Raw genomic sequence first — 22423 nt, 5'->3', positions numbered from 1 at the left:
CAACCCTCAGTTTGTTTCCTGAGATTAAGAATTTCTCATATCAGTGGGGTCATATGATACATGTGTTTCTCTGATTGACTTACTTCGTTCAGCATAATACCCTCCAGTTCCATCCACGTCGTTGCAAATGGCAAGATTTCATTCCTTTTGATGGCTGCATAATGTTCCATTGTATATATTAATTAGATGAGATTAATTGGAATGTAGCACTTAAATTGTAAGTGGCATTTGTTTGATTAATAAGTCCTAATTTGCTTTCTTACAAATGATAAAATGGGTGGATTGGACTGCTGTTTATTTATGAAATAAGCAGATGCCCTTATTGTCATAAACAGACTAGTTAAGTGCATGCAAATTTGAATTTTTTAGCCATGCATAATATTTGTTGGTCTATGTAAATCTTTTAGTTGTAGTTTCTGTACTTAGAGACCTTTGTCAGATACATAATGTCAATTCATTAAATTCCTTTTAGCTTTATTAGAAGTTACTTGTGGGTGCCTGGGTGGCTCAGTCAGTTAAGCGTCTTCCTTTGGCTCGGGTCATGATCCCAGGGTCCTGGGATCGAGTCCTGCATTGGGCTACTTCTCCCTCTGCCTCTCTGTCTCTCTCTCTGTCTGTCATGAATGGGTAAATAAATTCTTAAAAAAAAAATTAAAGTTACTTCCTTGCTAGAACAAAAATCCCTTCAAGGAGATGCAAGTGTTCAGGAGTACAGCCCAAACACATAGGAAAGGTTCTGTTGTTAGGATGCTATTCTGTATGTGTATTTGTCTCTCTATGTCTGTTTCTGTATGTCTTGGTTTGCCTCAGTGCTGTGTGTTCTCTCATTTTTGTTCTGCGTCTCTCTTCTGTTTTCCTTTCCGTTTACCTTCATTGTCAGACTGTGTTTGAACAAAATGGCCGGTGGCATCGCAAGCCACTAATCAGTTAGAACTCATATGCTAGTGCCCATCAGCCTCTGTGTCCCCACGTTAGATTGCCAGGAGGGAAACTTTGATTTGCCCATCCTGGTCCAAGTAGATGTGACAGGGCACAGTTGTGTCTTTCTGTAGAATCTGAAGATGAGGGCAAAGTTTCAAAATAGGGTATGTGAACCAAGAGTGGTTCAACTAGTACAACTTCACTAGTACAACTTTTGGATTGGGTTTGGTAGTAAACACCAAATGTTTTGGTAACCTGATATTTTCTTTCGCTGAGGAAAGTCTGTTTAGAAACTAAAAACATTGATCACACCAGAATTCAACATTATACAGAAGATAGATACTTAACTGACTGAGCCACGCACGCGCCCCTGTGGGGTCGATTCTTAACATAAAGCTTCTCATTAAGCACTTCTGGAGCTTGTAACTCAAATGGTGAGAACTCAGTGTTTGCATTTTTAGGGGCCCAATAAAACACCCTTTTCCCCCATTCAAATTGAGCCACTTAAGAGAAATAAAGGGAATCAGGCAAATAGAGATCCAAATAAGTGTCATCTTATCACTGAGAAGAAGCTGTGTTGGAGGTTGTTGCTTAGACATGTAGCAGTGTTGGGCTTTTTATAGTCTCTTTCCCTTAAATGTCGACCTTGGAAGTGCCCACCAAGGGAAGAATTGTGTCTGCAGAGCATGTCCCCAAGGCCATTGCCTCATTTGTTGTACCATTCATTTTTTCTGAATGGCATACTATATGATAAAGATAATTTATCTCAGTTTATGTTCCACAGCCTCAGGAGGTCTGCCCTAAAGTTTGGCCATTTGTCTGAGTGAGTCTGTGATGCCAGGGACTCTGAACAACAAAAGATTAATTGAAGCAGAACTCTGTAATTAATTAATTTAGCTGGCATCTCATTGGGAAAGTTTCTACTTACCTGGTTATTATTTGTTGTTATTCAAGTAGAGGTGCTTTGAATTAGTTTCCAGGGCCCTTGGAGTCCTTGTCTCTTGTGTTCTTTTCTAAGTTTTGTTGGAAGCCTTGTGAGCTGCACATGGTATCTTTAAATGTGCCTGTTTTTGATTTTCTAGCATCCCAGCTCATCAGTATGATCATATTGGAGTCTTAATGCATCCTCTATTCTTGTACGTCCCCTCTTGTTTTGGACTCGTGAACCTAATGAAGTCATGTTTCTCTGGATTTTGTGGGAACATCTCTGCTTGGAATATCTCTGCCTCTCCCATCCTTGTGTTTGAAAATACTGGAACTGATTTCTGATCACAAACTTGTAGGGTCCCAAAATAGTTTTCTTGTGGTCTTCTAACCCCCAGTTGTTTCTTCTGCAGCGAGTGGGGGGTGTCCTCAAGGTCCGATGGCTGCTAGTATTAGTGCAGCTGCTGCTGCTTCATAAGTAAGTGGATAGTCTGGCCAGTGTGGTCCTCCCTTAATGTGACCCTGAGCTTTGAGTACCTATCCTTAGACCAACCACAGGCATGAAGATACTCCATTGCTGGCGGTAGAATCTCAAACCCATTTAGGGATCTGAAATAATCACTGACTTCTAAGTGCAAGAGTGTGTGGTATCACTGAATACATAATCATTATTGGGGCTTCTTTACCTTCTCACAACATGGTTGCAGATGTACAGAGTTGTGCCGTTTTAGCCAAATCATAAACTGCTTTATATTGCCAGGTCTTCCTCACCTGTTTTAACTATTATTCTTAATGTGCTTGGCTTGCTCTGCTTAACAGAAATTTTTCTGTAAATGTTTATGGGTGCACAAACTCAGCATGCCCTGAGTATATAACCATCCTACCTGGATTACAGGTTCTTGTAATTTGTTTCAGGGGCTAATGGTTTGAGGACAGAATCCTTTGGGCAGTGGTTGTTACTGACCTGCCCTTACAAAATCTTTTTACAAGGTAGGTAGGTTAGATTGGTGGCATGCCTGGATATGGTTATGCAGTCTTGTTACCAAGTTTTCAGTACTCCAAGTAACTGACAGGTTAGACCCTAATTCATCACTACACTGCTCTGGAGTATGGGGCCTATGCCACATGTGTCTTCTCTCCTCCATGGGTTTAGGTTAACTCAGTAGCTGTAATATGACATTTCCTTTAAGGTACCATCTTACTTTGAACTGCATCCCAATTTTAGAGATACTTAACTTTTTTCCCCCCACAGTTTTATTGAGAATAATGGACAAATACATCGCTGTGTAAATTTAAGGTGTAGAGCATGATGGTTTGATTTACAAATATTGTGAAATGCTTACCAAAGTAGATTTAGTTAATATTCATCATCCATATATTATAAGCTTTTAAAATGTATGTTTTGGGATTGATGAGATGTAGTTTTAAGATTAGCACTAGAGATGAAAGATTAAAGGGCTCCTTAGCATTTGTAACTGAGTAATTTTGTCACCACTACTGGTCTGTCGTACATGTGTTGGGGCATGAATTCACTGCAGAATCTTGCTGGTCTACGTCACGGCCAGATTCACTTGACTTTCATACAATCTACTGCTTTTCCTCTAATATACTTAATTTCAGGGGTGGCATTGTCATCTGATCCAGTTATACCATTCAAATATTTAGAATTAATCTTGCCCTTTTTAGTATTCCTCCTCTCTCTCCCCTCCCCCAGCCTGGTTAATTCCTGATCAGTTTTGCTACAGAACTGTCCGTGCTCATTTGTCAGCTTTCCCCTGTGAATTTAATTCTGTTTAAGTATGTCTTTTAGTGGTACTGCCCCAAAGCCATTCACTTAAATGCAGATCTTTAAAGTCTGTTACTAAAGACTCCATTTTGCTAACCTCTCTGGGTATACCATAACCTTGGGAGCAGTTGAGGTTGAGACATAATATTTCATCCTCTGCTAGCAAATGTGAGTTTTTCAGTACTGTTCATCTGGAATTTCCAGGCTTGTAGACGGAGACAGGGGGTGGTACTGTCCACATGCATTACTGCTTCACGAGGTGTGTTCTGTTGTTTACAGTTTGTAAAGGCTTACTTGGGAGCTTAAGCTCCATGTCCAGGTCAGTAGAAGCCAGACATCTGTAACTTTGATTTCATGTGGAATCCATTCCCAGGCTTCGCAGGACTTAAGTTGGCATAGATACACAGACCATGGATTTTACCTAACCTCTGTAACTTACCATGTCACTAAACCTCTGACAGTCTTATTTTAAAAGATTTTATTTATCTGAGAGGGCGAGAGAGCACAAGCAGGGGAAGGGGCAGAGGGAGAGGGAGAAGCAGGTTACCCGTGGCAATCTTATTTTAATCAGACCCCTACCATTTATTAAGTTTAAAAGTATTCTCTCAAATCCAGTCAGTTTTTGCTTCCCCTGCCTCATATTTAAATTGGCCTCTTTAAACCGATATTTTGTTTGTTCCTTTGTGGCTCCCTTAATCTAGATTCTCACTTTCCCAAAGCCTTTCCCCTCAGGAGTGGTAGTTTCATTAGGCTAATTTAAGTCCCTGTGTCAATAGTGGAATCCCATGGACCTTGATGGTTGGTCAGTTATCTTCTGATACACAGGGTGACCACTGTGACCTGGCAAAGTACCAAGATTGACCTTGAGAGAATGACAGAATCAAGGGGCTAGGTTCCCCCCCCCCCCAATCCTAGGTCATCCGTTCTTCAGAGAATGTTCTTCACAGGATCAATTAGCCTGCTCTCTCTCCTACCAAGATTATATGTTACCTTGTTCTGAGAACCCAAGTTCTGCTTTTTCCTGAGTTGGATAGTTTAAATTAGTAGATGGCAGACTTCATGGCTTCATATTTTGGAGAACTCCAATTATTCACTGAAAAAGTGCCCAGACTTCATCTGGTTGATTTGAGTATCCCCAGATCTCTAGGTGTCTGTCAGTCTCATTCTGTCTGGTTGTTCTTCCACCTTGGATGTTGCCCTTAAATGTCTCTTGGGGGTGGGAGGGTGGGGAGGGGCAATCTGATCACTTTACAATGCTTGTTATTCGAACTTTAGGCATGGGCCCTCATAAATTTCCTAATATATTCTAAAATTAGCTTTGTGTTTTTATACTAAAAAAGCATTGAATGAATGATTTTTTAATTCTCTGTGAGGCCACAGTGGGCTAGATTGTTTTTCCTGAACTTTTTAAACTTGCCCACACGTACTAATAATAAACCGCTATCATCAGGGGTTAACTGAGTGAATGAGCCCAGGTCCTTGCAATCTGAAAGAGCCTCCTAAACATGGAACTTAATGAAGAATGAAAGACATTATCTTTTTAAACCTCTGACTTCCAAAGTTATTTATCTGCATATAAGGATTAGTGGTGAAAAGACAACAAACACCTGAAAAATCTAGATTAGTAATGTATAATAACTAATTTTTTTAGTATTTTATTTAAAATTATAATTATGAAAAGATATGAAAGGTAAAAGGCACCAAAAATAACTTTGGCTAAGGATATTTCTGTTTTTGAGTCTGAATTCAAAGTAAATTAGCTATTTTGTTTTCTCTCCCCCCTCCCTTCTTTTAACTAGGGTTACACATCATTTTGGAATGACTGTATATCATCTGGATTACGTGGCTGTATGTTAATTGAATTAGCACTGAGAGGAAGGTTACAACTAGAGGCTTGTGGAATGAGACGTAAAAGTCTGTTAACAAGAAAGGTAAGAGGAGTGCTGAATAACATATCCTTTTTAAAGAGTTTGTGCTGACTAAAAATGGAAGTTTCTGTTAATAGATTTAAAGAATTAAAGAGGAAGTTGATTTTAAAGTTAAGACTTTATTGGAAATCATGTTTTCATGTCTTTTTTGCATTCTTTGTTTCTTGGTTCTTGGTACATAATGACTAATGTAATTAATTCATTGTTAGACTCACTGGCCCCTGCATCTTGCATATTCAGAAAGACTCCAAACTTCATTTGCTGCTTCTGAAAGCCATACTTTGGAAAGACTTGACATAACTTTGTTTTAAAATTCAGAGGTGTTACCGTGCAAGTTAACTATCTATAGGCTGTTGGACTTTTTTAGCAGAATATGAATACTTTTTAGATCTCTACCTTCTCTACTGTAAAAGTCTGTGTAAATAGTTATTTTTTAGAATTTTTAACTCCAGCCTCCATCTCAGGTATTCAAGACTGTTTCTCTTCTAGTCTGTCATTGTGTTTCTTGGGGCCATGGTGTTTCAAAACTGTTTTTTCCTTTAATACAGCATCTTAATGAAATCTACAAAGTTTTAGGTCAGAACTGAACATTTTTTGCTTGATATGCCATAATCCTATAGGAAAGAAAGCCACATTAATGGCTTTCTTGAAAGTTCTATGCAGAATAAACATTGTATAGCAGAATGTACTCCTCATGCGATTTTTTTTTTTTTTTAAGATTTTATTTATTTGACAGAGAGAGCGAGCACAAGCAGGGGGAGTGGCGGGCAGAGGCAGAGCGAGAAGCAGGCTCCCCGCTGAGCAGGGATCCCGACGTGGGGCTCGATCCCAGGACCCTGGGATCTTATGACCTGAGCCGAAGGCAGATGCTTAACCAACTGAGCCACCCAAGCACCCCTCATTTTTTTTTCTTAGAGTTTTAATAATTTTCTTTTTAAAAAATGTTTTCTCTGTGCCTTTTTTTTCTTATATGCTCCCTCAGAAAAAAACTAGCATTATTAATTTTCAAATGTTCAAATACATTAAGTAACTCCATTAGAATCTGCCTTGTGCTTCAGTCTGGACTGGTTATGGTTTGGTTTTATTGGGACTTCCTGTCTCATTTTACTGCTTTCAACCTCCTGTTTCTAGATCTAATATTTTTTTCCATCTTTGTGGCAGGAAAATGTTTTGATATTTTGCATGCCTGAAAATTTCTTTACTGTACCTCATTTTCATTTGACAGTTTGGGAATAGAATGTTAGATTTAAATTATTTTCCCACAGAATTTTGAAGTCATTTCCCCATTGCCCTCTAGTATACAAAGTTGCTGTTAAAGTCTGGTGCCCTTTTGATATTCATTCTTTGTGTGATACCTGTTTTCCTATCTGGAAGCATTTCAGATCTTCTGTTTATTCCTGATATTGTACGATATACCTTGATGTGGGTCTTTTAAAAATCATTATTCTGTGCTTGCTTTGGCAGCACATATATTAAAATTCATTATGCATGGGTTCTTTCAATCTAGAAATGTTTAGTTTTGGTTTTATCAGTTTTCTTCTATTTCTTATATCTTTGCTCTATTTTCTAGAACTTTAAGTTTGATGTGGACCTTTTGACTAGTCTTTTTTCTTTCTGTTTCTTAGTTTCTTAGCTTTATTAAGATATAATTGGCATTGGCTTGGCCTCCCTTACCTTTTTTAACATGTTATTTTATTTATTTTTTTAAGATTTTATTTATTTGACCAGAGAGACACAGCGAGAGAGGGAACACAAGCAGGGGGCATGGGAGAGGGAGAAGCAGGCTTTCCGCGGAGCAGGGAGCCTGATGTGGGGCTCGATCCCAGGACTCTGGGATTATGACCTGAGCCGAAGGCAGACACGTTAACGACTGAGCCACCCAGGTGCCCCTAAGATTTTATTTTTAAATAACCTCTACACCCATCTTGTGACTTGAACTTAAAACCCCAAGATCAAGAGTCACATGCTCTGTCAACTGAGCCAACCAGGCCCCCCTGGTTATCTCTTGATAAATCACTTTGAAATGCTATTTACTTTCTATTAGAAAAGATGAGGAAAAAAAAAAAAAAGTGGAACATTTGGCTCTCTTAATACCACTTACCTCCACCCCCAAAGTTCCTGATAGAGTTACGTCATAATTTTTTGCAAAACCATAACAATTGTTTTATATTATTACAATTATGTTAGCCCTGCAGAGTTTGGTTATATCCTATGATATTTTCCTTCCTTCTTTTTTTTTTTTTTTTTTTTAAAGATTTTATTTATTTATTTGACAGAGAGCGTGCACAAGGCAGTATAAGCTCATTTAGAAATATGGACGTAAATGCCAAAAGAAATAACTATAGAGAGCTATAGCAAGTTGAATAGTGGTCCCCAAGAGGTGTTCAGGTCCTAACCCCTGGAACCTAATCCCCAGTAAATCTTTGTAGATGAGATTACATTAAATGAGATACGGAGATGATGGGGCACCTCAATGGCTCATTCGGTTCGGCGTCCGACTCTTGATTTTGGCTCAGGTCATGATCTCAGGGTCAGGCTCCACGCTCGGTGGGGAGTCTGCTTCTCTCCCTCTGCTTCCTCCCCCCCTCCCCCCAAAGCACACGCTCTTCCTCTCTTTCTCTCAAATAAATTCATTATGCATGGGTTCTTTCAATCTAGAAATGTTTAGTTTTGGTTTTATCAAGTTTTCTTCTATTTCTTATATCTTTGCTCTATTTTCTAGAACTTTAAGTTTGATGTGGACCTCTTGACTAGTCTTTTTAGTTTCTTAGCTTTATTGAGAAATAATTGGCATTGGCTTGGCCTCCCTTACCTTTTTTTAACCCTCTTTTGAGTTTTTTTAAAATGTGGTTCTAATGTTTTTGATTTCCAGGAGCCTTTTCTTGTGTTTTGTTTTCGTTTTATCACGATCTCTTGTTTCATGGATATAATATCTTCTTTTAAATCACTAAGAATATTATGACTCTTTGGAAAATTTCTTTTTTATGTTTCTTCAAGTTTTTACTTTCTGTCTTTTGGTTTCTTTGATGTTGAACGTTTTCTTTTAGTATCTTGTCATTCTTGGTTAACTGTTCATATTTAAGAATGAGGCTCCCCTCTAAGGTGCAATATACTGAATAGAAATTAAAGGTGTGGGCAGAGCATATTTATTAGTGGGCCACAGATTGCTGAATTTCGTTAAGGGGTTTAGAACTACCCTGAGGCATTGAAGAGTTTTAAGTAGAAACTGAAATAACATGGTAAGACTTGCCTTTTAAAAAGATCAGTGAGGAGAATGGATTGAAACTAGTTTGGGAAAACTAGTTAGGAAACTTAATCCAAGTGAAAGATAACTAGATTGAGTGGAGTAATTGCAGAGGTGATGGAGAAGAGTAGTCCCAGCTGGGAGAGATTGAGGGGACAGAATTTCATGAGAAAAACGATCCACCCGTACCCAGGTTATTGTGACCTGATATAAGACGCGTCTCAGAGGATGGGCATGAGGTGGGTGTTGAGGCCAGATTGCAGTGAATTTAAGGAATAGTGGGAGGTCAGAAGTGGTGGCATGACCACATTGTATAAACAAACAACTTTTTTCTGCCATGGCTCTCCTTTTTTCGTACTCTCTCTGACCCCTTACAAAAAGCATGGTCCAGAGTAGTACTGTCTAGTAGAACTTTCTGTGATGATGAAAATGTTCTGTATCTGCCAATACCATAGCCACTGGCCACATGGGTCTGTGAGCCAGACACTTGAAATGTGGCTAGTGAGAGATTCAGGCATGTTGTAAATAAAAACACACTGGATTTTTGAAAACTTACCTTGAAAAAAGAAGAATGTAAAATATCTCAATTTAAAAATATTTATTACATGTTAATATTTTGACTATAGTGGGTTAAGTAAAATATATTAAAATTTCACCTGTTTCTTTTCCTTTTTTAATATAACTACGAAAATTTAAAAGCTTTATGGCTTGCATTTGTCATTCTAATTATATTTCTGTTGGGTCACGCTGTCTCACAAATAGCCTTTTAGAAGATTGAGCAGAAAGGTAAAGGACACATGTTGAAGACAAGTTTAAGGGAGAACTGCATTTAGAAAATAATGTTTTAAAATTGTATGACATTTTAATAGCTAACATAAAGTAATATAACAGATTAACATTTGGTGTTACGGAATTTCAACTAGAAATTTGTTGCTTAGCCAAGAACTCAGTGAAGGCTGCAGAAATCTAATAGTTGGCTAAAGCAGTATATAGCATTTTCTTTTTCTTTTCTTTTTTTTAAAGATTTTATTTATTTATTTGACAGAGCACAAGCTGGGAAAACAGCAGGCAGAGGGAGAGGGAGAAGCAGGCTCCCTGGTGAGCAAGGAGCCTCATAATGGGGCTCCATCCCAGGACCTTGGGATCATGACCTGACCTGAAGGCAGACGCTTAATTGATCTGAGCCACCCAGGCGCCCCTATAGCATTTTTTTCCCTCATTCCCTGGCTTTGTATTTTTCCACTTTTAGATGAATTCTCTATCTTAGCTTTAAAAAGTTTTGTAGTGTTTAAAAATTTTGTTACCAAACCTATTGGTATTTTCAAGGTTTCTGCTAGTTGCCACAATTTTGAAAAAAGCTTTCTCACCCCTAAATTATATTTCATATTTAAATCTTTATCTTTCGTTGTGGTATAAGCTCTGAGGAGCCAAGTCTTACTGAACTTTTAATTCTAATTGGTTAGCCAGTTGTTTCAATAACATCTATTGAAAAATTCATTTCTCCACTGCTCTGAAATGCCACCTTTATCATACTGAATTGAGTATATAATTGTATATAATTGAGTTTGTTTCCGTAACTTAGAAATGTTTAAAAAATGAATTTCTTGATTAAATAGCCCAGGGTTTAGCAATGAAAAGAATTAACAGTGAGTAAAAACTGTTCTAGCCTTTTGCTTTACTAATTCTTGCACAGTAACTTTATTTGCATTCATGATTGTGGCTAATCTGGTTAGGTTTAAATGTTGGGTATCTTTTTTTTTTTTCTTTCCAATGTCGGATTTCTTAATAGAGAATTAATTTAAAATTTGAACCTTGACACTGCATGAACACACTAGGGACTTTAAGTATAATGAACTGTTTGTATAATTGTTTAAGTTTTTCATCTAAAGAGATGGTCAGAAGAAAGAATTAGTGGATTATTTGATTCTTACTGCTTACATTTTAGGTGATCTGTAAGTCAGATGCTCCAACAGGGGATGTTCTTCTTGATGAAGCTCTAAAGCATGTTAAGGAGACTCAACCTCCAGAAACGGTCCAGAACTGGATTGAATTACTTAGTGGTAAGCTTTTGTGTATAAACTAAAAGCTGAATTCTGTCTAAAAGATTTTTGTAAAAGCTTAAAATTCTTTTGAGAGGAACTTACACAAAATGGCCAAAAGCTTGTGTTATATAGGCAGACTTGAAAGTTATTAGTCACTGAATGGGGAAAATAGTGGTTTTAAAAATTTCACCCCCTCTTAATAAGACTGAGCAGATAGATGTTCAATGAAACATAATATTCTTCCTTAGAGTTTCCACCTTCTTTATCAAAATTACCTCATGCTACCTTACCACAGGGTAGACTAAGTTAAGCTGTAATAACAGACAACCCCCAAACCTCCGTGGCTTTAAACAACAGATGACTTTTCACTCATGTTATAAGTAGTCACAGGCCACTTCATTCTCACTTTGGCAGCCAGGCAGGCAGATAGAGCTGCCACCATCTGGAGCACTGTCTGTCACTGTCATAAAGGGAAGATGAGTATAGCCAATCATTCAGGCTTGGAAGTTTCTGTTCAGAAAGGACATGTGGTTCCGGTTTCATTGGTCAGAGCAAGTCACGTGGCCTCCCCTAACTTTAAGGAGACAGGAAAGTGCAGTGGTAGGAAGGAGAACCTGAAATACTTGGTTGACAGCACTGGTGACTATTGCATTTACATTAAAGTTATTTGCGTATTTGTCTAATCTAGATAGAGAGCTTTGAGTATAGGACCTAAGTGTAGAGTATAGGCCGAAAGTTCTCTTGCTCTTCCTCTTTACTGTTACAGAAAACATTGCTTCTGTGTACATGTATTATTTCAGTTCATGTTCAAACATACTGCTCTTTAACTTTTAAAAGCATTTGGGTGTTGTTAGATTGGTAATTAACATGTAATTTTTTTCTCACTTGTAGTTTTTTTTAACTTACAGTTTCTAAAAATAACCCTATTATTCTCTCAGTAAAAGATTTTGAGTTTTGCATCTTTGTTTATGTAAAAATTGAATACACATATTCCATTGTTAGCTAATAGGCAACAGTGGCACTTTACACTTAGGGCAGTGTTCATTCTGTTTGTTACTGATAGAAAACAGACTTACTCACAAGGTAGTTTTGATGAGTTTTGCAGTTTTTCTCTTTTGACCATCTGCTTGTAAATCTTCTAATAAAGGTTCTTTTTACTTCCATAAGGAGAAACTTTAACTCAACCCTCTTTCCTGCTTGGTGCTATGTCCAATTATAATTTCTTTTGCAGGAATCTTTTAAAATTACTTTGCCCATTTGATCAGAGTTTGTTTGGTTAAAACTAGATTGCTTAGCACCTACTAATACTGTATGTCACATGGCCCAGCATGTTGTCAACCGTCTTTGAGTTAGCCTTCCACTTAATGCCTGTTGGTGATACATGGCCATTTAACAGAGACTCAGTGAGGGCTTTAACGTTAACTCCATATGTTAAATATTAGCAAATATTTTTTCAGATAAAAGTAGAAGTGCTAAAAATTTCTCACTGTCCCCTGATGGATCATTTTGTACTTTTTCTGGAGATCACCTAAGCAGTCTTTGGGTCATGCTCATGTTGGCCCATTACCACTTCTGGTCGGGCAAATTGGAATTTGTAGTTATGTTCTCAGCTGGCTAAAAGCAGGGTTTTTCTAAGTTGTAGTTAATTTTTTTGGCAGGTAGGTCAGAGCGGTGGTCTTTTATGGAATGTGGTTGGGTCTTGCGTTAACGTTATTGATACCCATTTTGGTACCACTCAGCGCTGTGGAGATGTTCTCAGGGCCCTCTGTCCGTCGGCGATCTCTGTACAAGCGTACGTCGGACGTGCTAATAGCACGTTGGGATTTGGTTTACTAATCTGTCTTAGACAACCAGATTTCCTTGGACGGTTTATGTATCTGTCACGCAAGTATGGCATGCAGGAAGGTTGACTCTCAGCGTATAAGGTGGCTGTAACTGGTCCAGTACGTGATATAAATGCTAATTGAACCAAGTTGGGTTGGTTGTCTGTTTGAAGAGCAGAAAGATGGCACAAGTCTATAAGATTTTCTCAGAAGTATTTAAATGCACTTAAGAGTTTGTGAAACAAAATCTTTGTCAAAAGTTATCTCATGCTCCCCTATCCTGAGTAGGCTATGTTAAGCTGTGGAAACAGGCAACCCCAAAGCCTCAGAAGCCTTGGGACTTCTCACTCATGCTGTGAGTCCGTCACAGGCCACTTTGTTCTCAGTAAATGATTCTGAGTGTCCATTTGGATTGGGAATTTGGGTAAACTGCGAGGCTAATTGCTCAGAACAGTTTTTTAAAAAAAGCAATATCCTGTCAAGTTTGGGATGGCCATCAACGCTCGAATATCGCCTGTAGCACCTTAGTCATGTGTTCCTGACATACATTAGGAATGACCTGTAATTTTAGCCTAAAAGTAGGGAATTCAGAATGAGAGAAGGAGAAAAACACATTTCTTTTAAATTAAGAAAGCATCTACTTCCCGCCTAATGAAAGTACTGATAGCTTGGTTGATTTTTCTTAAAAAAGCATTTTTTTGGGGGGGGGTAAAACGTAACACTTACCACTTTGACTTTTTAAATGTTCACTTTTGCAGCCAGCTTGTTAAATTTTAAATTCTTAAAATGTTGCTCCCAGGTAATGATTAATATCAGATACCGGTTACAGCAGCTTTACTGACGTAGGTGCTGTAAGACTTGAGGTCCTTCCTCTACTGAAAGCATCCATCTTAAAGTCCGCTTGGGGAACAGTTGTGTATTTCTTTTTTTTCTTTTAAGATTTTATTTATTTGTCAGAGCGAGACACAGCGAGAGAGGGAACACAAGCAGGGGGAGTGGGAGAGGGAGAAGCAGGCTTCCCGCTGAGCAGGGAGCCCGATGTGGGGCTCGATCCCAGGACCCTGGGATCATGACCTGAGCTGAAGGCAGACGCTTAATGACTGAGCCGCCCAGTTTTAATTTGCTTGTAGAACTTATAAAATCTTTTCACATTGTGAATAATTTAGGAGCTGTTGAATAACAATATGGATCACAGTAACATCTTTTAATCTTAGAGTTTTAAACACTTAAGTAATCATGCATTTATTACAAAGTATTTAAAAGGTATCTGAGGGCGCCTGGGTGGCTCAGTCGTTAAGCGTCTGCCTTTGGCTCAGGTCATGATCCCGGGGTCCCGGGATCAAGTCCCACATCGGGCTCCCTGCTCGGCGGGGAGCCTGCTTCTCCCTCTCCCACTCCCCCTGCTTGTGTTCCTGCTCTTGCTATCTCTCTCTGTCAAATAAATAAAATCTTTAAAAAAAAAAAAAGGTATCTGATATTCTGCTTAAATTGAAGCAGCGAAATCTTTAGTAGCTGTGATAGTTTAAACATTTATTGTATATTCACTCATCCAGCTACCCCCCCATCCCAATTCATACTGGTGTCTTAAGTGTGCTAATTTCAGGGGTGACTTTATTCTTTTGATTTAGCTTAATTATTATTTTTTTATTACTTTTATTTTTATTATTATTTTTTAAAGATTTTATTTATTTATTTGACGAGATAGAGAGAACAAGTAGGCAGAGAGGCAGGCAGAGGGAGAGGGAGAAGCAGGCTCCCCACTGAGCAGGGAGCCCAATGCGGGGCTCGATCCCAGGACCCTGGGATCATGACCCGAGCCGAAGGCAGCCGCTTAACCGACTGAGCCACCCAGGCACCCCTATTTTTTTAAAACAAAAGGCAGAAATGTTAGGATGCCAAGACACTTTCACCACTCAGTTATTTCATTGTACCTTTTTTTAGGGTGCCAAGAATAGTATTAAACAACATTTGCATTTTACCCACACTGTTTCATCCTTCTGCGTATGAGATTTCTTCATTTTTTCAAATATCTGAGGAAGTCTGAATAACATTTGTACTGGAGTGAGCAGGCGAGATTTGCCCCCTTTGAGGGAGTTACTGCAAAGGGAGATGATGTCTGAGCCCCTTTTTATTACTTCCTTTGGGGCAGAAACTATAGCCCATAAGAAGGTCCACTCATAAATGGAACACCTTATTTGAAGGTGGGCCTGTGTTTAGGCTCTTCTCATTTTTAGTAGCAACACTAAATTGTACCATATTTTGGAATTGAGAAATTTCTCATAGGAACTTTGTAACCATTATTTTGTTCCATTGGTTGTAATATGTAAGATTTAATTGTGAATAAAGTAGGTAAACCTTAGTATGACTTCAGCACAATAAACAGTAAGTTATAAATTGCTAATCCCATTCATTTCCCATGAGAAAAGAAAATCATTGTATAGCAGCATTAGAGGGATTTTGTGTTTTTAGGTCTGCAAAGAGATGCTTAACTGTGGACTTCTCAGAATAATCCTGATCCTGCCCCCCCTCCCCCATTTTTTGAGCTAGATAGCCAAGATATTCTCTGAGGCATGCAATACCCTTCTGTTTGATTAGTGAGTTGCCAGGGAAAAGTACTACTTTGATAATTGACAAATTATTATAAGCATAGTTAGTTAATTTTAAAGTTCAACTATTATTTATGGGCTTCTACATAAATTTGGCTATTGGTTATTTTATGTTTATTTTAATTTCCAAAAGTCAGAAGAAGGTCAGACAACACAACCTAGCCAATTCTAGCCTAGTGTATTAGGCTGCCTACCACAAGCCAGTGATATTAGAAAACACAAACCCCAAACTGTCTGGTGAAAGGTACAGCAGGCAGGCACTTGTTGGGGAGATAATGGCTTGGTACAAACTTAAAAAGTGGAAATTGTAGCACCTGTGAAAGATGTGTGACTCCATTCCAGGGCTCATTATATTCTGCATATAATTACTGCCTATCCACTCTATTGTTTCTTTTGCCTGTAATGCAGGCTCCTCTTTTCTTTCTTTCTTTTCCTTTCTTTCTTCCTTTCTTCCTTCCTTCCTTCCTTCCTTCCTTCCTATTTATTTGAGGGAGAGAGTGAGAGTGCGAGGGGGGAGGAGGGGCAGAGGGAGAAGCAGATTCCCCAGTTGAGCAGGGAGCCTGAAGCGTTGGGGCTTGATCCCAGGACCCTGAGATCATGACCTGAGCTGAAGGTGGGCACTTAACCTCCTGAGCCACTGAGGCGCCCCTCCGCTTTCTTTCATAGGATGTTGATTCCTGAGGGACTTCAAGATTTAGTTTGACAGTTCTTTCTCCTGTAACTCCATGGAAATGCCCCTGCATCAAACCCAAATAATTTCTTACTCCCTCTGGGCTCCTTGTTACACAGTCTTTATGATCCTACACATCTTATTCTTGCCAGGATAATTATATTATGGGTGTTTCTTTTATGTTTGTGTTCTTAGTACCTAATATATTTTAGGCATTTAAGTCTTTCTGTCAGAGTGCTGATTCTGCACATAATAGCTAACATTTGTTGAGTGTTAACTGTGTACCAGGCTCTGTTCTAAGAACTTGATATGTCTTTAGCTCATTTAATCCTCCCTGATGAGGTGGGTAGAGTTGTTATCTTGACTTTACAGATGAGGAAACAGAGGAATGTAGAAGTTAAGAAACCTTGCCCAGGGTTGCACAGCTAGAAAATGACCAAGTTGGAATTCAAATCTAACCAGTCTGGCTCCAGAGCTTGCCTGTTATAACCGGTTATACGATAATGCTTCATCAAGTAACTTTTAATCATTTCTTAACATTAAATGTAGGTATAGGCTTGTTTAACACTAGAAATTGCAATAAGTAGAATTTTATTTATTATTGAGTTACATTTTTCTTTTTTATGATTAGATTTGTTTTTTTTTTTAAAGATTTTATTTATTTATTTGAGAGAGAGAGAATGAGAGAGAGCACATGAGAGGGGGAGGGTCAGAGGGAGAAGCAGACTCCCCGCCGAGCAGGGAGCCCGATGCGGGACTCGATTCCAGGGACTCCAGGATCATGACCCGAGCTGAAGGCAGTCGCTTAACCAACTGAGCCACCCAGGCACCCGTTATGATTAGGTTTTAAAATCTAATAGGGCCCCAAATATATTTCTTTTCCTTTTTAAGGTTACCAAGGAAATTGAATGCAGTGATCATTTTTCTTTTGTGGACGCTGATTTGCTAGGGTTTTTATGGAAAATATATTATTACTGTTTAATGCAGGAAGTGACTTCAATTTACTAATAATTCATGGTACCAGCCTTTCATTATTTGACAGTTTTCTTTCAAGTCCCTAGTTTTACAGAGTGAATCACAAAATGCAAAATGGCACTTCCAGATCATTTATTTATTTTTTTTTAAGATTTATTTATTTATTTGACAGAGACACAGCAAGAGAGGGAACATAAGCAGGGGGAGTGGGAGAGGGAGAAGCAGAGTCCCCACTGAGCAGGAAGCCCGATGTAGGGCTCAATCCCAGGACCCTGGGATCATGACCTGAGCTGAAGGCAGACACTTACGACTGAGCCACCCAGGTGCCCCCCAGATCATTTATTTTTTAAAAAAAGCTGTTATTTTCTCTTCATTGCAGTCATGTTTTCCTTTAAATTATTTAGATGTTTATAGTAGCTGTTTTAAAATCTTTGCTAATTCCCTCATATATGTCATTTCTGGGTCATGTCTGATTTGGGTCACTCTTGCTGTTGAATTTTTCCCCCCTTGGTTTGGGTCACAATTTTACAGGGCTACTAATTTTTATTCATTGCTGAACATTGTGTGTGCTACGTTGTTGAGTGCTGGATTCTGTTGTTTTTCTTTAAAGAGTGTTGAAATTTGTTTTGGTAGGCAATTAAGTTACTTGTGGATCACTTTGTTTTTAAGCCTTATTAGGCCAGGTCTAGAACAGTCTTTTCTCAAGGACTGGTTTAGGCCTACTATTAGGGTGTGATCCTTCTGGAGTCCCTTCTGAATGTCCTGGGTGTTCAGTGAGATCTTTCTACTCAGTCTGCTTGGCACTCAAATTTGCCCCAGCCCCATGTGAACCCTTAGAATTGTTCAGCTTACAGCTTTCGGGTAGTTTTTCTTTGTCTAGCTTTGCAGAGTTTCTCACCTTAACTTGTGTGGCTTTGTTTAATCAGGCATACTCGGAGGAACACCATACAGATATCTAGAGCTCTTGTTCTTCATAGCTCCCTCTTCCAGTACTCTGCCTTTGTATTTCAGCTGCCTTAGCTTCCTGGAACTCTGTCTCTACCTTTTTAAATTTTTAAATTTAAATAAAAAAATTTTATTTCTGCCTGTTTAAACACAGTGTTACTCCTTTGCTCTGTTTGAGGTCTTCTCTCCTGCTTTGCTGCCTGGGATGCACCTTTAGATAGTAAGCTTGGGTAGTAGTATGGCTCACTTAGGTTTCACTCAAGGGTCACCACTCAGGACTGCCTTTTGACTAGCACTGGAAAACAGTTGTTTCATATATTTTATCCGTGTTTCTATTTGTGTAAGGTCAGAGGGTCTAATTATTTAAGAACAGGACTGATTACTCTTACCATATCCCCATATTCTTTAGTGTTAAGTCATATGGTAAAATACTCTTTTTATGGCCAACTGAATAGTAATATATTTCAAGATAGCATTGTTCACTAGAACTTTCTATGATGATGGAAATGTTCTATTTCTGTGCTGTCCAATCAGTAGACACTAGCCATACATGGCTATTGAGCATTTTGGAACATGGCTAGTACAGCTAAGGAACTGAATTTCTTATTAATTTAAATTTCTTAGTGGTTAGTGGTTAGACAATATAGTTTTCTGTCAGTATTGTAAAATTTCAGCCTTACAGCTTTTGCATATAATGAAAGTGTCTGTGGTTGATCTTTAACGTGTTCCAGTTTAGAGAATTGCTATAGTATTTTTTTCAAATTAAAAAAAATACATATTCTTTGGAGATCATTTGGAAAATACAGAAAGTACAAAAAAGAAAATTTGTCACACATACTCCCAAAGAAAACCAAGGTTAATATTTTTATATATTCCTTTCTAGTCTTCTATAGAAAAAAAAATTATCTTGGTGAAAATTGTTTGGTTTTATTTTAAATATTTCTGTTTTGAAAGGAAATGTGCATAGGTGACAAAATTAAAATGGTGAAATGTTTTGCCCTTCTAGAATTAGCTTTATATTATTTGTCATCAAAGAATAGTTTGTCTAAATAGGCTTTCCTAGCTTTGTAGGCCAGGTATATGTAGCAGTTTCTGGAATAGCATATTAATCAGGAAACTTTTTTTTTCTTTTGTTTATTTGTCACACATTGGTGTTTTGGTAGAAAAAAACCTTCTGCTGTGGTTTCTTTTTGACAACAGCTGGAGAGAGGAAAATATATTTAATATTTAGCTCATTTTCACATTAGGATAACTGGTTTGAAGACTGCTTTCAGTTTGGTCCTTTAAGTAACTGTTGAGCCTGATAATGTGCCAGGTGCTTAGAATCCAAAGGCCTGGCCCTCAAGGAGTTCATGGTTTAGTTGGCAAGAAAAATAGTTGGATTTTTTTCTATTTCTTTAGAGGGGGGATAAAACCCCAAATTTTATTGTTTATTTTAATAGTACATTTTATAAAATTAGCAGAGATAATACCGAATCATTTCTAACTTCTGAAATCTTTTGCTTAGGTGAGACCTGGAATCCATTAAAATTGCATTATCAGTTAAGAAATGTGCGGGAACGGTTAGCTAAAAACCTGGTGGAGAAGGGTGTGTTGACAACAGAGAAACAGAACTTCCTACTTTTTGACATGACGACACATCCCCTCACCAACAACAATATTAAGCAGCGCCTCATCAAGAAGGTACAGGAAGCTGTTCTTGACAAATGGGTGAATGACCCTCACCGCATGGACAAGCGCTTGCTGGCCCTCATTTACCTAGCGCACGCCTCCGATGTCCTGGAGAATGCTTTCGCTCCCCTTCTGGACGAGCAGTATGATTTAGCCACCAAGAGAGTGCGGCAGCTCCTTGACTTAGATCCTGAAGTGGAATGTCTGAAGGCCAACACCAATGAGGTCCTGTGGGCAGTGGTGGCCGCGTTCACCAAGTGACGGCTAAGAATGAAGTTCCTTTCTCTCATGTAAACCAGTAGTTTTTCTTCTATTGACTTCTGGTTTTTGGCGATTTGTACTTTCCACACTATAATTGGCTTTTGTTTTATGAAATGGTGGATGGCTTTTTCTTTTTTGTATGTATGCAGGATTCTGCTGGTACGAGAGGCCTTCCTCTTTCTGTTTTAAAAAAAGTTTTACTGCCATATTGGCAATCCATTCCTTGTCATGCCATTCTCACTGTTAACCTGTTTTGGGTTGCTGGGATGCTTTGACTTTCAAAGTAATCCCAGTCTCCTCACGTGCACATCTTTTGGATTACCTCAGCTTGAGTTTTTCCCACATGTGCATGTATATCTAGCATTCTGCCTACGATTCAGACAGAAGTCACAAAAAGGCCTTTAACTCACCAAAGGTAAATATCTGTATCTATTAGGACATTTTATACATAGACCTCAGTTGAGATGTGTACTTAGCAAATTATTTTTAAATTGAAACAACACAGTAAATAATATAAAATGCCCCTTGGATTTTGTTTCCCATGTAAATCTATTGTATTATTACACTTGTTGGAATTTTAACTATTAAATCATAAAGGTCCAGTTGTTTCACAAAGCCAGTTTGGGATGGGCTGCATTCCAGTTATGCTGTGTATATAGTTTGAATTAAATACACATTGCCCCTTCTGGCCACGCCTGCCTCCATCTTAGTATTTTGCAAGATTTAATTAGTTGTACACCTGGTGCCCCTCATTTGCTTCAGTCAATATTATTTGATGACAAAACAGACCTCTCATCAATGAAGGAAAGAGAAAAGATGTGTCTGATTGGTCCCAAGAGTTCTTGAGCTGTGCGATTCATGGTACTCTTTGCCTATGCATCTCCTTTTGGAATTGTTTTTGGTCTTAACTGTTTTTTATCATTTCTATAGGGAAGAGGCTTGTGACCAGTACTAATCTTGAGTACAGTTTTTTCTTTTTCTGTCCACAGGTAAATTAATGTCTGCTCTTAAATGTCATTTATCTACTCACACTTTCTTAGGGGGAAAAAAATCAAATCTCAGTTTTAGCAGATGTTGCATGTAAATTGTTAGCAAGTAATGACTACAACTCAGATGATTAAGAATTTTGTAACAGAAAGCTCTGCTATGTTTTAATTTTTATATACAATTATGATTAGCACATTGTAAGAATATAAACCTTTGCTTTTTAAAGTTTATTTTTACTATTTCTTTATCACTGTTTATGGTATCAGCATTGGTTTCATAATGTAAATACTATATATTGAACAAATTAAATGTCAAAATTTTTATTACCATAGTTCATGTTAATAGTGGGGCTTTCAGGTGTTTAGAGATTTTTTTGGTTAACATTCAATGCAAAAGTACTAGATGGTGTATAACTTTAGAGTGGAATTTTAAGGGATTCCTTAATATGTATACTATCTTTTTATCTGAAGTAATAAATAAACTATGATCTTGAAAGTGCCTGAATCAGAGCAAGCATGTCATTTGTATTTTTGTATTCTACCATAGTTTTCTTACTTAATTTTTACTTAGTGATATACATGTGGTAATATTTCAAAATAGCGCAGGGGCTAGCAAACTTTTTCTTGTAGGACTGGATAGTAAGTACTTGGGCTTTGTGAGCCGTATGTGATACCAGAACTGCTCAGCTCTGTTGAATGAGAGTTGTCATAGACAATACAAATCAGGGGTGAGGCTGTGTTCCAGACAAAAACAGCTGGCTACTGGTAATAGTTTTCCAGGCTCTTTTTCTTTTTTAATGAACATATAAAGTATTGTTTCAGGGGTACAGGTCTGTGATTCATCAGTCTTACACAATTCACAGCACTCACCATAGCACATACCCTCCCCAGTGTCCATCACCCAGTTACCCCATCCCTCCCACCCCCCACCACTCCAGCAACCCTCAGTTTGTTTTCTGAGGTTAAGAGTTTCTTATGGTTTGTCTCCCTCTCTGGTTTCATCTTGTTTCATTTTTCCTTCCCTTCCCCTATGATCCTCTGTCTTGTTTCTCAAATTCCACATATCAGTGAGATCATATGATACTTGTCTTTCTCTGATTGACTTATTTCACTTAGCATAATACCCTCTAGTTCCATCCACGTCGTTGTAAATGGCAAGATTTCATTTTTTGATGGCTGCATAATATTCCATTGTGTGTGTGTGTGTGTATATATATATATACCATATTTTCTTTAATCCATTCATCTGTTGATGGACATCTAGGCTTTTTCCATAGTTTGGCTACTGTGGACATTGCTGCTGTAAACACGGGGGTGCACGTGCCCCTTCGGATCACTACATTTGTATCTTTGGGGTAAATACCCGTAGTGCTATTGCTGGGTCGTAGGGTAGCTATATTTTCAACTTTTCCAGAGTGACTGCACCAGCATGCATTCCCACCAACAGTGTGGGAGGGTTTCCCTTTCTCCGCATCCTCGCCAACGTCTGTCATTTCCTGACTTACTGATTTTAGCTGTTCTGACTGGTGTGAGGTGGTATCTCATTGAGGTTTTGATTTGTATTTCCCTGATGCCGAGTGATGTTGAGCACTTTTTCATGTGTCTGTTGGCCATTTGGATGTCTTCTTTGGAAAAATGTCT

General features: G+C 38.3%; 1 protein-coding gene across 1 annotated transcript in view; it reads left to right on the top strand.

The window, feature by feature from the left end:
• Window positions 1–21292, top strand: part of GOLPH3 (golgi phosphoprotein 3) — a 52997-nt gene extending 31705 nt beyond the window's left edge. The window contains exons 2-4 of the mRNA XM_006737294.3: window positions 5431–5562; window positions 10749–10863; window positions 19372–21292. Of these exons, the coding sequence (XP_006737357.2) occupies window positions 5431–5562; window positions 10749–10863; window positions 19372–19796 (672 nt within the window). The 3' untranslated portion in view covers window positions 19797–21292. The remainder of the gene's footprint in view (window positions 1–5430; window positions 5563–10748; window positions 10864–19371) is intronic.
• Window positions 21293–22423: the final 1131 nt, after the last annotated feature.

The sequence above is a fragment of the Leptonychotes weddellii genome, chromosome 7 (genome assembly GCF_054177405.1).
Source record: "Leptonychotes weddellii isolate Sample4059 chromosome 7, ASM5417740v2, whole genome shotgun sequence".
Lineage (NCBI taxonomy): Eukaryota > Metazoa > Chordata > Mammalia > Carnivora > Phocidae > Leptonychotes > Leptonychotes weddellii.
This window is presented reverse-complemented; position numbering and strand designations above follow the sequence as displayed.